Source organism: Jaculus jaculus, chromosome 7 (genome assembly GCF_020740685.1).
Source record: "Jaculus jaculus isolate mJacJac1 chromosome 7, mJacJac1.mat.Y.cur, whole genome shotgun sequence".
Classification (NCBI taxonomy): domain Eukaryota; kingdom Metazoa; phylum Chordata; class Mammalia; order Rodentia; family Dipodidae; genus Jaculus; species Jaculus jaculus.
The window spans coordinates 81,417,359-81,434,168 of record NC_059108.1 but is presented as its reverse complement, the minus strand read 5'-3'; the positions used below and the strand labels follow the sequence as shown (position 1 = coordinate 81,434,168).

At 40.3% G+C, this 16,810-nt stretch overlaps 1 protein-coding gene across 1 annotated transcript in view; it reads right to left on the bottom strand.

Moving 5' to 3' along the window:
* Positions 1–16,810, bottom strand: part of Nubpl (nucleotide binding protein like) — a 230,493-nt gene that overhangs the window by 211,307 nt on the left and 2,376 nt on the right. The window contains exon 3 of the mRNA XM_004661857.2: positions 13,576–13,610. Within this exon, the coding sequence (XP_004661914.2) occupies positions 13,576–13,610 (35 nt within the window). The remainder of the gene's footprint in view (positions 1–13,575; positions 13,611–16,810) is intronic.

Here is a 16,810-nt window from a genome sequence, read left to right as displayed (position 1 = left end):
ACCTGGGGAAGGGAATTCAGCTATACAGCACCAGTGATCTCAGCAGTGAACCACAGACCTGGCCAGCCTACCTGAGGCTGCAGTGCAGGAGAGGGACACAAGCAAGGACCTCTGGGATGACTCAAAAGGCACCATAGTGCTGAGAAGTGACAGAGGAGTGCTCAGCACTGAAACATCTCTATCACACCTTCCAAGGCTCAGGGTCTATTGCAGAAGGGATAGCAGAAAAAATGTAAGAGCCAAAGGAAAGGTAGGTCTTCTTACAATGCAATTGTCCAGATGGAAATTGGCCTCCATATATATGGCCTCACCATACCTAGCAATACCTTCACAAGACTCTCATGATAGGAGGAAAAGATGATGACATCAAAATAAAAGAGAGACTAATGGAGAGAGGAGGGGATATGATGGAGTGTGGATTTGTAAAGGGGAAAGCGTGGGAGAGGAAGGAATTATCATGGTTTATTGTCTGTATATATGGAAACTCTCAATTAAAAAAAAAAGAAAGGAAAAGCACCAAAATCACTGTCTCCCAAATGTTCCAGACAACTGGAGGAGATAAATAAAACCCTTCCAGGGCAGAAGGGAACTACACCACTCCTGTAGAACAAAGACAGTACAGTGAGGAAGCCATATTTCTACTGCTGAGTTGGAAATACTTGCAGCACATTAAAGTGGGGTTGCAAACACCCAACCAGAAGCAGCTCATGGGAAGAAAAGGTTTATTTCAAGCTTACAGATTGCAGGGGAAGCTTCATCATGGCAGAGGAAGCTGGCTCACTTCATCCCTAACAGCTCAGGCTGGCTCTCTGCACAATGTAAGGCTAGATTCAAGATCCACCCCCAGTGACATGCCTACTACATCAGGGCTCCACCTGCTAGAGACCAAGTAGGAAGATTAATCAAAAGCACCTTAGTTGGGCTAGAGAGATGGTGTAGTTGTTAAGGTGCTTGCCTGCAAAACCTAAGGACCCAGGTTTAATTCACCAGTCCCCAAGTAAGCCAGATGCACAAGGTGGCACATGTGTCTGAAGTTTGTTGGCAGTGGCTAGAGGTCCTGACATACCCATATTCATTCATTCATTCATTCATATCCCCCTGCTCTCTCTCTCAAGTAGACAAATAAAATATTTTTTTAAATACCTTAGTAGGGCTAGAGAAATGGCTCAGAGGTTAAGGCACTTGCCTGTGATTCCCCGGTACCCACATAAGCCAGATGCACATGGTGGCACATGCATCTGAAATTTGTTTGCAATGGCTAAAGGTCCTGGTGCACCCATTCTCTGTTATTCTTTACCTGCCTCTCTTTCTCTCTCAAATAAATATTTTTTTAAAAATACCTTAGTCTATGTAGGGCCATTTACATTCAAATCACCAGAAGTGTTCAACTGCAACTCATCATGAATGCTCCCATCATCAAGCTTTGGACTTATTGCAAAGGTGCTCAATTTAGCCACATGGCAAAGATTTACTTTGTATTCCTGAGTCATTAGCACTGCACCAGCTGATAAAGGTAGCAAAGTTTGAAGACAACCAAGTTTGTCTATTTTTTTTAATCAGTATGTTGCCCAGGCCCAATGAAGTAATTCTCCTGCCTCAGCATCCCTAGTAGCTAGTACTACAATGGCATGCCACCACATGCCTGGCTTGTTTTAAGATGGAGTATTAATAAGAGAAGATGGCTCAGTGAAAAATGCTCTTACCACACAAGCATGTGAACCAAAGTTCAAATCCCCAGCACCCACCTAACTGCCAGGTGGATGTGGTAGCCTGCCTGTAATCCCAGCCCTTAGAATATGTAAGTAGGGTATCCTTGGGGTAAGCTGGCTAGCTGGACTAAACACATTAGTGATCTCTGGGCTCAAAGACACAGCCTCAGTAAATGAAGTGTACAGCAAATGATGAAGACATACTTGATGGCAACTTCTGACCTCATGCACTTACACATGAATGCACACTCACACACATGTGCCACTCTGTTACACAGGCAGTCATCTAATTCTTAATCATTAAAATCTAGACAAAGTAGGAGAGGGAGGTTAAGAGCACAAGAGCTTGGCTGTCATTCAAATCTGAGTTCTCTTATTCACTTCAGACAAATGACTTGAGTTCTATGTGCTTCTGCCGTCTATCTACAATGACATCATGACAGTCCCTAGTCCTGCGCCATGGCCATGAAGAGGAAATATGCTAAGAGCCATGTAAAGCACTTACTAACAGTCCTTAATAAATGTCCAATAAATAATGGATTTCACAAAACAGAGAAAGACCATTACTCTGCAGGAGTTCAGGTAGCACTTCACTGAGCTGCCCCTTAGCAAAAGGCTACCTCATTAACCATCCAGTGAACATCATGCATATCAAGACAATAGCATGGATTTTTGTCACCACTAAGTCTCTCAACCCACATGCTGCAGTGCAGAAGATAACCAGCACAGGCAGCTTAGAAAATAGGACAAATGAAGCTGAAGATAAGTACAGAAAACATTGCTGTGGAAATGTAGATGATGAGTGTTTTACTTTGGCTGGGAATCTGAGAAGGGGAATTAAAGATTCCAGCAGTTACAAGCAATCTGGCATTATGCACAGGGAGGACTTGTCACAGGCAGGGAGTGGTGTGTTCCTCAAAGGCAAAGACTGTGTGCTTTATTCATTCCCACATCCTCCAAACAAACACAATTGTCTGGGACAGAGCATGTACTCAATAATTACTTCAGGTATAAATGAATATGCCTTAATTAAAAGGGGAATAATGAAAATAGAAAGATATATATTAGAAAAATATTGCAAAAGTAGAGACAAGGTATTTGCTGGCAGATGAAATGTGGCAAGAATAAGGCACAATCAATGAAAGCTATAAAACCAATAAATACTGTGTGGACTGCATTACAGCTTTCTCTGAGAATCAAATATAATCACATTCATGAAAATGCTCTATGGGGGAAAAAGGATAGCTTTTCTCTGAAATAAAAGCTACTCATCTTGGGAATATTTGCTACTATATTTGCCCTTGAATCTAGCTCATGGTTTCAAGATATTTGTCTTCCTTTATCTTTGCTGATTTATAACACTTTAAAGGTATATAGTGTGTATAGTGTTATGAAGCAAAATAAAATCCTATTAAATGTTGTTTTGATTAGCACTTTCTTGTTCACAGAAGAACCTATGATGGAAACAATTTTGGCTAAATACCATCAAAGAAAATTCATAGGACAGGGACATAGTTCAGTGGAAGAGCACTTGCCTAGCATATAGTAGGCCTTAGGTTCAATTTCTAGAGCTACAAAACATATAGAAATAAATATGACAGACATATAGGTATTGATGCATACAAATATATATATAATTATATAAATACCACACATATATTTATATATAATACTTTATGAATGTAGTCTTGGCAGGCTATGAGCTTCCATAGTGCATGTTTATTTTTCTCTATTATCCCAGAGTATCTGGCAACGAATGCCACAAGTACTCAATCTATTTGCTGAATTGAAATGGAAGCACACAGAGCATATCAACAGCTTCTGATGGCCTCTAGTTTCCTTCCAGGCTCACTGCTCTTCCCCTCAGGGCATTAAGTTTATACTGTCAAAGAATAAAAATCAGAATAAAGGTGGCTTGGAAAAATAGAAGGAAACTCTAAAAAAAAGTCTGTATTCTCAGTGGGGTTCCAGTAAAAGTTGGGAAAGGGTGGGAGCTTGATATTCAGTGTTTGCCAGTTTCCATGGACTAAATACTCCCACCATAGCTATTTCCAACTGTGCTAGTTTGAATGAAACATGTCCTCCACAAGCTCACGTATTTGCACACTTGGTTCTCAGATGAGGGCACTATTTGGGAAGGGTGTGGTACCTTTAAGAAGTGAAGCCTTTAATCCCAGCACTAGGGAGGTAGAGGTAGGAGGATCACCATAAGTTCGAGGCTAGCCTGAGGCTATATAGTGAATTCCAGGTCAGCCTGGGCCAGAGTGAGACCCTATCACAAAAAAAAAAAAAAAAAATGTGAAGCCTTGCTGGAGAAAGTAAGTTACTGGGGGTGGGCCTTAAGGTTTTGTGGCATGGCCCCACTTCCTGTTCATTCTCTGCTTCCTGCCTGATGTGACAAGCCAGTTAACCTGCCTCCCCTATCATAATGGACTATGTCCCCTCAAAGTACAAGCAAAAATAAACTCTTTCCTTCATTAATTTGCTCTGGTTTACTGCAATGAGAAAGTAACTGGTACACCAACCAACTAAATGGCATCAAGTGGCCTGAAAAATTCTTGAGAGTTTAAGAGTTAGCTCTCACAAGCTACTAAAAGCCACAATATTGGATGAAATATTTGATACACACTACACATGACCCTTATCCTCTCCTCTTCAATGTGCCCCAAAAGAAAGTATGAAAGTCAAAGGAGGACTCATTGGAAAAAAGACAATCTCTTCAAAAAATGGTGCTGGAAAAACTGGGTATCTATATGTAGAAGTATGAAAATAGATCCTTACCTCTCTCTATGCACAAGAATTAAGTCCAAATGGATCAAAGACCTTAATATCACACCCAAAACTCTGAAACTGTTAAAAAAAAAAAAAAGTAGGGGAAACCTTTCAACATATTAGTATAGGCAATGACTTTCAGAACATAACTCCAGTGGCTCAGGAAATAAAACCACTAATCAACCACTGGGACCTCATCAAATTACATAGACTTTGTACAGCAAAGGACACTGTGAATAAAGCAAAGAGGCAACCTACAAAATAGGAGAAAATCTTTACCAGCTATAAATCTGATAGAGGATTAATATCTAGAATATACAAAGAACTCAAAACACTAAATAATAAGAAATCAAACAACCCAATTAAAAATGGGCTATGGAACTCAACAGAAAGTTCTCAAAAGAAGAAATACAGGTGACATATAAACATTGGGGAAAAAAAAATGCTCTACATCCTTAGCCATCAGGGAAATGCAGATAAAAACTATGTTATGATTCCATCTCACTCCTGTCAGAATGGCTATTATCAAGAAATCAAATGACCATAAATGCTGGCGAGAATGCAGAAAAAGAGGAACCCTTATACACTGTTGGTAGCAATGTAATCTGGTACATCCATTGTGGAAATCAGCGTGGAGATTCCTGAGACGGCTAAAAATAAATTTACCATATGACCTAGCTATACCATTCCTAGGCATATATCCTAAGGACTTGTCTCACTACCTCAGAGATACCTGCTCAACCCTGTTTGCTAGGAAATGGAACCAGCCTAGATCTCCCTGAGCTGATAAGTGGAAAATGAAGATGTGGTTACATTTATGCAATGGAGTCCTATTCAGCAATAAATAAAAATGAAATTATGAAATTTTCAGGAAAATGGATAGACCTGGAAAGGATTATACTTAGGTAACCTAGAACCAGAAAACCAAGTACCACATGTTCTCTCTCATATGTGGATCCTAGCTACAAATGTTTAGACTTGTATGTGAGTTGGGATAAAACTTGATAGCAGAGGCCAGTAAACTAGAAAGTAGCTATAAGGGAGGGAGGAGAGGGGAGGACTTAAGGGGATGACATTGTACATATGTAAGTAGAAAAACAGATTGCTCAAAGTGTAAAGGTCTGAGTGAGGTCAGGGGAAGAGACTGAGTAAAGGTAGGGTGGCGGAGGTTAATCAAAATCTAAGTCATATGGAAACCTACTTTGTTGGACAATGACATCCAGAAGCCATAGACTGTCATTAGAAAATTTTCAGTGCCAGGGTTGGGATACCTTCCTGTGGATTGTTGGCCAGGGAGGTCCCTGATGCCTCAAAACATTACAGGCCATTGCTGAGGCCCTTGGTTTCCCACCAGGAATAAATTGTAAGACCCTATTGCTGAGGATGCCACATACTTGGGCTACAAGGCCACTGAGAAATCCTCCTGGAACTGAGCTGAAAACCTCTTCCATGTAGATCAGCTAACAGAAAGCTAGAAAAAGCTATGCAGCTCCATGGGAGAAATAGAAGTTATCAGTGGAGACAAACAAAAGTGACACTGCAAGCCTTAAATTGGGCCAGCCAAGCCAAATGAGCCAACAGGTAGATTAGTGGCAAGTCTGTTATGGGGAAAACCAACCTCTCTCTAATTGGACTGGAGTCCTGCTTCATGAGAGAAACACATGGTGATACTAAAAACCTATGACAGGGGAATTCAGGAGCCCTAGGAGGGTAACGCCTGTTGGTATCTGGCTAAATGCATATACTATGCTCACCAAACTGCCCAGTAAGCACTTCTTTTAATGTTCATTCCCATTTGTTAATGCTACCCTCACTTTTGGTTAAGAGAAGCTTCTCTTTTCAGATGACAAAGACCTCTGGGATGACTCAAATTACCATGGTGCTAAGAAGTGACAGAGGAGTGCTCAGCACTGAAACATCTCTATTATACCTTCCAAGATTCAGGGTCCATTGCAGAAGAGATGGCAGAAAGAATCTAAGAGCCAAAGGAAGGGTAAGGCTCCTTACAATGTGCTCCTCCAGAAACAAAATGGGCTGGATATCCATGACCTCACAGTGCCTGACACTACCTACACAAGACCATCATAATAGGAGGAAAAGATGATGACATCAAAATAAAAGAGAGACTGATTGAGGGGGGAGGGGATATGACAGAGAGTGGAGTTGCAAAGGGGAAAGTGGAGGGTGGGGGGGGGGAATATCATGGTTTGTTTTCTATTATTATGGAAGTTGTCAACAATAAAAAGAAATTTTAATACTTATGACAATGGGAGGCAAAGCCAAAAGAATCCAAAACTCATGGGCCAGCCATTCTGACATTCATTTGTAGTCTGGCAATTCGTTTGTAGTGGCAAGAAATCCTATCTACAAAAAGGAGGAGCACAGGCACTTAGAAATTGTAGTCTGGGCTAGAGAGATGGCTTAGCGGTTAAGCACTTGCCTGTGAAGCCTAAGGACCCTGGTTCAAGGCTCAATTCCCCAGGACCCACGTTAGCCAGATGCACAAGGGGGCGCAAGCGTCTGGAATTTGTTTGCAATGGCTGGTAGCCCTGGCGCGCCCATTCTCTCCCCCCCCCCCCTTTCTCTCTCTGTCTGTCACTCTCAAATAAATAAACAAACAAAATTTAAAAAAAAAAAGAAAGAAATTGTAGTCTAGTTTCCACATGCACACGAACACACACAAAAAAATAAATAAATAAATAAATAAGTAAGTAAGTAAATAAAAAAGAATTTGAGGGGATGGAGAGATGGCTCAATGAATAAAGGCTACTGGCCTGGGTTGGATTCCCCAATACCCTTGTGTAAAACCTGCTACACAAAGTGGCACATGCCTGGAGTTCATCTGTGGCAGCTCATACCTTCTCTCTCAAATAAATTTAAAACATCATTAAAAAAAGCATTAGAGATTCAACCCTCAATACCACAAAAACAAGTAAGTAAATATTCTTTAAAAATAAACAAACAAAGGTGACCATAGCTTCCTGGACCTATTTTCTATAAATCTACAACCTTACCTCAGATATCTCACTGTTGCTGAAAAACAGACACTAACCCAACTGAAAGGTATAAGGAAAGACTCTTCTGAACAAGTATGAGTTTTTTTTGAGAAACGATCTCATGTAGCCTTGAATTTACTATGTAACTGAGGATTACCCTGAACTTTTGAGCTTCCTGCTTCCACCTCAATCCTGAGATTAGAGACATGCACCACCACACCCTGTTTCAGGTAGTTCTGGGGACCAAATCCAGGGCATTATGCACACCAGCCAAGCACTGTGATTGAGCAACATGCACAGCTGAGTGAGTGTAATATGAATAGAATCTTAAATGAGGAAACAAAGCTCAAGAGGCCAGACATACAGAGATGTCATGTTATTTTCTATAATACTCAAGCAGTCCTGTGGCAGACCATATCTCAAAAAATCATGTAAGCCAAACCTGCTGCTCCCTAATAAATAACACTATTAATCAAATGTATAAGCTATATAAAATTTCCTTCTGATGCATACGTGCATTTTGTTAAAGAGAACATGACAGGCACAAATCATAAAATACTCTGTAATATTTCCTTACAATTATCCCAGTATGTTGCTCAACTTTCCTAAATTTTTCTACTAACTTTGCTATAAAATCTCAAAAGGAAATCAAGTACCTTCAACAAGATGGCAAAATTCTAAAGTCCTTTCTAAAATTCATTGATAATTTTATACTTGTATATAATATATTTTGATCACATTCACTACTGCCTTCTCTTGTCCTCTACCCCTAAAACTTAATACAGCAGTGTGCAAAACAGTCTAAGGTGTCTTTGAAAACCAAAGCAAATGACAAGATAGACAGGAAAAAAGAAAAATAAACACACATAGAGGGTCAATAACTACCTAATGGGTTTCTGGAGAGAGCACACACATCACAAAAGTAGTCAATGAAGAGAAGAAGCTTTCCCTAAACAGAAAAAGGCCAATTTCCAAGCAAGCAAAAACTTTTAAAACCAACAACTTGACAATTTTAAACTTTAAAAAGCCATACAGAAACCCTTAAAAGCTTTGGGGTACACAACAGCTGTTATTACAAAGTAGTATGAATCAGACTAGTGTCAGATATCTCACTAGCATGTCAGAAGAAAATAAAAATGAAATAAATGTTTTCAAACTTCAAAAAGAAAACTATTTTTTGAACCTGGATTTCTACATCTTTAAACTATCAAATATGAAGACAGGGCTGAAGAGATGGCTCAGCTGTTAAGGCGCTTGCCCATAAAGCCTGATGGCCAGGGTTCCATTTGCCAGTACCCAACGAAAAGCCAGATGTGCACAGTGGTGCAAGTGTCTGGAGTTCCTTTGCAGCAGCAGCGATCCTGGTGCACCCCTTCTCTTGCTCCACATGGTGGCGTTTAGCTTTAATCCCAGCGCTGGAGAGGCAGAGGTTAAGAGCATCACAGTGAGATGGAGGCTAGCCTGAGCGTGAGTTCCAGGTCGGCCTTGGAGAGCAAGACCCTACCTCAGGGGGGGAAAAGTGAAGACAAAATAAAGGTATTAGAAATTAAAGAACTATGGTGGCCATTCCTGAGTTCTAAGTGATTCCTAGGGCCTAGCAAAGGGACAAAGTTTCCAGAGCCCTGAAGACAAAAGGTAGGTAACAAACCAAAATGCGGGTTCATTTTCCACTGCACCTTCATTGACCAGCAACTAGCCAGGAACAAAGGTAAGATTTCCCCATACTTGGCAAACAAAAGCAGTCACAAATCAACGGCTTCTGTGGGTTGCCCACAAGTGTATTTGGAGCAAAGCTTCCAGAACCAGTTGAGAAGTGACTGTACTTCCAGGAGATGGGAGAGATTCCACACAGGAATCTAGATGTTGTGAAGGAAGCAATGGTTCTGGCAGAGGATGCCAGAGAAACAGAAGAAATGCTTGAAGAAAGAGAAGGAGCTAGCTGCAGCAGAAATCCGGAAGAATGTGAGGGGATGAGAAAAACCCACAAGCAAAGCAAAAGCTCTCCGAGGCTCCTCAGGAAGACGGAGAGGAAGACCCATCCACCTCTTTCCCTAAGCCCAAGTAAAGAGTATTTCCTGATCGTGAGGACAGCTAGTAGCAGTTCTCATCTTCCAAAGGAAGCAATCTTCATCTGAGGCGAAAAGACGAGGTAACCAGAAGAGGCAGCCTGCAGGAGTGTCCCCCAAAACAAATTCATTTCCGGTAGAAGCCACTCGGCAGCGAGCCTGAGAAGGCTGCTGGCAGCAAGGGCAGAACCAAGAAAAAGAAAAGGCTCCTAAAGGCATCCCAAGAGGACTGCACCAGACATTCCCTGCGTGGAGGGAAATGGCCCAACGTGGCATTTCCCACCCCATAGCCTAAAACTCAATAGTCAAATTTACACACAAAAAAATGAACTCGAAAAACAGAAAATTTGACTGCTTATATATATTAGTTTCCTAATTCTTTTTACAAAAAAAAAATCACATAAATTAAAAATGGATTTCAGTGAGCAAAAATTCTGATGTAGGCTAGAAAAATTCATGTCCTTGCCTTCCCAGCTCCTTTCAGGTCTATCACAGATGGGGATCTCTCTGACTCCTGAGCCCCTGGTTCTGTCAGAATTGAATTTAACCTGCCAGGTGATCTAGGATAATCTTATCTTGGGGTCTTTAGCTGAATCATGCCACCCACGCTCTCCTTATTTACAGGCTGTAGGAAGATGCAGCTACCCATAGCTAGCCATTAATCTGGGCCTCCCTCCCACAATGGAAGAACTCCAAGATGACTTCCAAAAAAAAAAAAAAAAAAGACAAAATATAAGAATGTAATAATGGGGGCTGGAGGATTGGCTTAGCAGTTAAGGCATTTGCCTGCAAAGCCAAAGGACCAAGGTTTGACTCCCCAGGACCCACGTAAGCCAGAAGCACAAGAGGATGCATGTATCTGGACTTTGTCTACAATGGCTAAGGCCCTGGCATACCCATTCTCTCTCTCTCTCTCTCTCTCTCTCTCTCTCTCTCTCTCTCTCTCTCTCTGCCTATTTCTGTATCTCTCTTTCTCTCTCTCAAATAAACAAACAAAAATATTTTTTAAAAGAATGTAATAAAAACAAATAAAAAAGAAGGGGCCGGGCGTGGTGGCGCACACCTTTAATCCCAGCACTCGGGAGGCAAAGGTAGGAGGATCACCAAGAGTTCAAGGCCTCCCTGAGATAACATAGTGAAATTCAGGTCAGCCTGAGCTAGAATGAGACCTTACCTCAAAAAAAAAAAAAAAGAAAAAAGAAAAAAAGAATGTAGCCCATAAAAGGATGAGAGTCATGAAGAAACTTAAAAAGAAAACTCTGACCTTTTCACACTGTAGGGACCCAACTTTAAAGACACACGATCATATTCTCTTCTCGAAAAGTCCAATTAGGCTACTTGGTTCAAAGGTGAATAAAATTTAGATAAGCAAATATTACAAATGCTTATTATTTTCCCATTTTCAGAAACATCAAGGGGGCAAAAATAATAGGACCATCTACACGGCTCGTCCTGGGTTCCTAGACACCCTATAACAATATACTTATTTACACAACAAACATTGCTTTTCCATACATGCTATCTAGTAGGAACTAAAATTGCACAGTAATGATAGAAAGGAAATTAGGAGAGTAGCCACAGCTCAACAGTAAACAATTCTTGCCTACAATTTATAAAGTAGGTAAGAAAGAGAAATTACAATCAGTTCTGAAATTATGCATTTTTATTAACTGATGACTTTAGAGTTATGCAATATGTTCAGTGTTCATTTCTTATTTTTATCCTATAAATCTAAAAAGATATATAGGGCTAGAGGGATGGCTTAGCAGTTAAGGCATTTGCCTGCAAAGCCAAAGGACCCAGGTTCAATTCCCCAGGACCCACATTAGCCAGATGCACAAGGGGACACACGTGTCTGGAGTTCATTTGCAATGGCTACAGGCCCTGGCACATCCATTCTCTCTCTCTCTCACCCCCCTTTTCTCTGTCAAATAAAAATAAATAAAAGTGAAATATTTATAAAAAGATGTATAACACCTATCACAAATGAAAGTATTCAAAAGGGGTACTGACATAACTATCACTAAAAAAAAAAACCTTCAAGAGAATATATATATTTAAATATGCATACCTTTTGACCTAATAGTTTTACTTACAGAAATCTAACCTATAAAAATATCTTTATGGGGCTGGAGGGATGGCTTAGTGGTTAAGGCGTTGCCTGCAAAGCCAAAGGACCTTGGTTCGATTCCCCAGGACACACATTAGCCAGATGCACAAGGGGGTGCACGCATCTGGAGTTCACTTGTAGTGTCTAGAGGCCCTGGTGTGCCCATTCTCTCCCATCCGCCAGCCTTCCCCCCCTCCCACATACTCTCACTCTCTCTCTCTCTCCTCCTCTCTGACTCTTTCTCTGTCAAATAGATAAAAATAAAATATTCTTAAAAATCTTCATGGGTCGGGCATGGTGGCACACACCTTTAATCCCAGCACTCCACTGACATTCCAGGTCAGCCTGGGCTAGAGTGAGACCCTACCCCAAAAGAACCAAATATAAAGATAGATAGATAGATAGATAGATAGATAGATAGATAGATAGGCAGACAGACAGACAGACACACACACACACACACACATATATATATTTACTTAGTGTGTAAAAATACAACATAAGAACACCATTGTATTGATCCAAGTAGGCAGCTTAGTGGTAGAGCATTTGCCTAGCAAGCACAAGGTCCCAGATTCAATCCCCACCCCAAAAAAAAAAAAAAAAAAAAAAAAAAAATCCACTTTACTTACATTAGAATGAGGGGGAAGGGGAAAGAAAGGGGGAGCCAACCAACATAGTTCATCAAAAAAGAACTGGTCAACCATAAATGCAACAGCCATCAAGAATAGGGTTTGTAGCCGGGCATGGAGGCGCACGCCTTTAATCCCAGCACTCGGGAGGCAGAGGTAGGAGGATCGCCGTGAGTTCAAGGCCACCCTGAGACTCCATAGTGAATTCAGGTCAGCCTGGGCTAGAGTGAGACCCTACCTAGAAAAATCAAAAAAACAAAAAACAAAAAAAGAATAGGGTTTGTCACAGAATGATATAATTACATATATACACGTATATTTTTAAGATTTGTATATAGAGAAAAGCTAAAGGGTATACATAAAACTACTATCCACAGTTAATACTTGGTATAAAAAAAGAAGTACATGAAACTTAAGACTTACAATGCACACATATTCTACACAAATTTTATCCTGATGGAATAACATTATTTTTATAGTATCTTTTATTTTTAAATAATAAAAAATGGAGCCAGGTATAGTAGTGCATGCCTTTAATCCCAGCACTTGAAAGGCAGAGGTTAGAGGATGGCTATTTGAGGCTACCCTTAGACTACATAGTGAATTCCAGATCAGCCTAGGCTAAAGCAAAACCCTCCCTTGAAAAACCAAAAAATAAAAATAAATAAATAAATAAATAATTTAAAAAGACTTGAAATACTTGAGAATTGAGACCTAGATGGCACAGGCACATACCTATATTCCTAGCACTTGGGGAGGCTGATACAAGAGGATCTTGAGTTTGAGGCCAGCCTGGGTTACACAGGGAGATCCTGCCAAAAAACAATCAAAAAAAAAACAGGGGCTGGATAAATGGCTTAGCAGTTAAAGATGTATTTACTTCCAAAGCCTAATGACATAGAGTTCAATTCCCCAATACTCCTGTAAAGCCAGATGTACAAAGTGGTGCATGCATCTAAAGTTCATTTGCAGCGCCAGGAGGCCCAGGCATGCCTATTCTCTGTGTGTCTCAATCTCTAGTTTCTTGCTCTCTCTCTAATAAGTAAATAAAAATACTTTTAAAATATGGTCTCTGTGCAAGAACATGAAAGCCTGTTGAGAGACACACAGCAAACACTATATATCAACATTCAAATGCCTCATCATCCTTACTTAATGGGACAAGTATTCATGCAGCATTTTCAATGCATCTGACTAAAATTAAACGACATATCTTTACACAGCAACACTATTCTCTTTATCATTGCCTTAAAAACATTTTAACACATTAGTATTTCTACGAATACCTACCGAATCATTCGCTGCTAGCGCAAGTGCAAGGTTCACTGGAAGAAATAAAAGTAATTAAATTTAGTGATTTTCTTTCTATGATGATTGTTTCTTCTAACATTTCCCCCACTTATAGAAAACAAAGAAGTAGACAGACTACAAAAAGGAAAAAGAAAAACATAATTTTGCAATTACCAACAGATGTCCACCCATCATGAACATTTGAAAATACCCATTTATAGTCTGTTGAAGTTTGTTCAATTTTTTTGAAGCAATATTAATGAAATATATAGTTCAATTATTTTTAAAAGCATACTTTATGGAAAAAAATATTTAATCATTTGGTTAAGTTAAAATGGGAGAAGGCCTAAGTTCTGCATATTTAACCCATAAAAAAACATAACTACAAAAGTCTGGGCCACTGGGCACAGAAAGGGAAGAAGAAATATGGTGAGGGTGTGGTTCCCAAACTGCCTCTGCCAATGACTGCACAAACAAAAAGGGGAAAGGTAGTAATTCTAAAGGCATCTTTAGCTGGCAATGAAGACATGCTTATCTCAGAAGTCCTCAAGTACTGTTTCCAAGCCTGAATATGCCCCATACTTTGAATTCCATTTCTTTGAAGAATGACACAGTAAATTCTATCAGGACTGTTTTAAAGTAGTTCATAGCATAAATGTTAAAGCAGACTTAATTCCCATCCCAGCTCTACCACATCCTGTTGCATAATCTTGAGTATGTCATCTGTCAATCAGTCCCCTCTTCTACAACATAAAGGTGATTCCTCTTTTACCAACTTTCCAAGAATTACAGGATATACTGTATGTAAGTGTATTTAGCCTACAGCATGAAACTTGTAAATGCATTCTTATAAATTGCAAGGCAGTTCTGAATTTCAGGTACATAATAGATTAAGCATAATCTGACTTTTAAAGAATTCAACCTGAATTAAATTTTTCCTGAATTTATTTATTTATCAGAATCACAGAGCACAACTGTATTAATCAAATGTTATCATGCTTATCCAAAATATCTCTGGCATATATATTCAAATAAACATTTAAAATAGCTAGGGAAAAGAATAAACACATGGAGCCGGGCGTGGTGGTGCATGCCTTTAATCCCAGCACTCAGGAGGCAGAGGTAGTAGGATTGCCATGAGTTCGAGGCCACCCTGAGACTCCATAGTGAATTCCAGGTCAGCCTGGGTTATAGCAAGACCCTACCTTGAAAACCTAAAAAAAAAAAAGAATAAACACATGGAAGGCAAAGAAATATACCTACAGAGTTACACAGAAACAACCTAGCTTAAAGGCTAAGGTATGCTGACAGAGCTATTATGAAAATTATAGACTAGTAGCTTACAATACATGGCATAAAGCTAAGTGAGGTGAAGAAGTGAGAGGCCTTTATTGAAGCACGTTCTATGTGTCATACCCTGTACATTCTCTCATACATTTTCCTATGTAAGGGCTTTCATATTCCATGACAACAGACCATCTTTCAACTAAAAGTGATCAACAGTCTGTTTTACAAACAAGGACTAGCCTAAAGCCCCAACAAATTACATTGCACAACACCCAAAGCACTTATAAATCATGAAAATACTTCCCATCTTTATCTATCTAGTCCAAGTAGTCACAGAACACACACAAGGATCTGTACCACTAGCAACAGCAGAAATTGTCAAAAATGGCAAGAGGAAGATTATAGAACCAAAGACTAAGAGCTTCTAAATTTTAAAAGGAAAGCATCAAACTGACTGATTATAGGCTTTTAGGAAAAAAAGACAAAAAAGTACGGGACATGACATGAATTTGTTAAGAACAAGCCCCTAATCATCTTAGTAACTCAGTATCAAATAGTAATAGATGAGGAGATAGCACAAATATTAAATAGTGGATAATAAGTCAAAGGTTTTAAAATGTTGTCTACAGGAGATGACCTCTAGGCCTTTGATATAGTCTGTCTAATAAAAGTGACTTGGAAGTCAGGAATGGTGGCACATGCCTTTAATCCCAGCACTTGGGAGGCAGAGGTTGGAGAACCACCTTAGTTCAAGGATAGCCTGAGACTAAATCCAGGTCAGCCTGGGCTAGAGTGAGACCCTACCTCAAAAAGGAAAAAAAAAGTGACTTGTTTTACCGGGGGCTTTGGACCATTCAGTACCCTGTGGTCTCAGTAGGAGCTGGAGTCTCAGTCGGCCTTGTGGACTCAGAGGCAGGCCTTCATGGCTGAGCCCCTATTAAAGGCCTGGACACCACAGCCCAGGTGAGCTTCCCTAGCTGGCAGAACACCATATGTGCTGCTGTACACCACATGTCACTGCTGGAGGATGGAGCACGGCCCTCACGACTCCTGGGAGGGGACAGTGTAAGAAAAAGTATGTGAAAGGGGATGTATCCCTATGATGGTGGCACCCCAAGCCCTACTGCCAGGCCCTGCCCTATGGGCCTGGGTACTGGATGGGCTGCCACCGGTCTCAGAAGGGCTTTCCTAGATGCAAGCTGGGGCTTCACGACAATCACTGGGTCCCTGCCTGCCAAGCTTTAATCGGGCAATCCATAAGAAAGCAAGAGGGAGTGAAACTGAGGAGGTATACTAACTCCATGAGAGGCAAAGGACTGATTTCCAACATTGCAAACCACCCAGGCAGACCAAGTGTTCACTGCTTCAGCCTTGCTCTCTCAGGAACCCACGTGTCCACCAGGACTGCCACTGTACAAGGAAACTGGTCCCACAGTTTTAGAGTGGTGTCCAGGGTGGCATCCCATGGTTTGACTCACTAGGCTGTGAATAACTCTCCTGTTTTCTCCATCCTCAAAGGATGAAGCCATGTCTCCATGAAAGAGATTCAGACTTCACTGCTCAAAAAATAAATACATAAATACATAAAAAGTGGAAAGCATTCCTGAGGAACACCTGGTTTTCCTCTGGCTTCCACAAGCATTTGCACACACATGTGAATCCAGGCATATAAAAATAAAACCTTAAAAATCAGATGCAAAAATAATTAGCCATGCCTATTGAAATGACTGAAAATTTAATACAAAGTAAATATAACACATGAGTGTTCTATGACCCCAAAATAATAATTAAGTTCAAAGGTAGAAGTCTAAGTATAAAATTAGTTATAAAATGAGTAAGTTCTGCAAATGTAATGTACAGCATGGGGTGACACTTGAAACCAAGAGACTAATCTTAAGTATTCTCCCCACAGACACAAAAACAGGTAACTTGTGAGGTAATAGTGTAA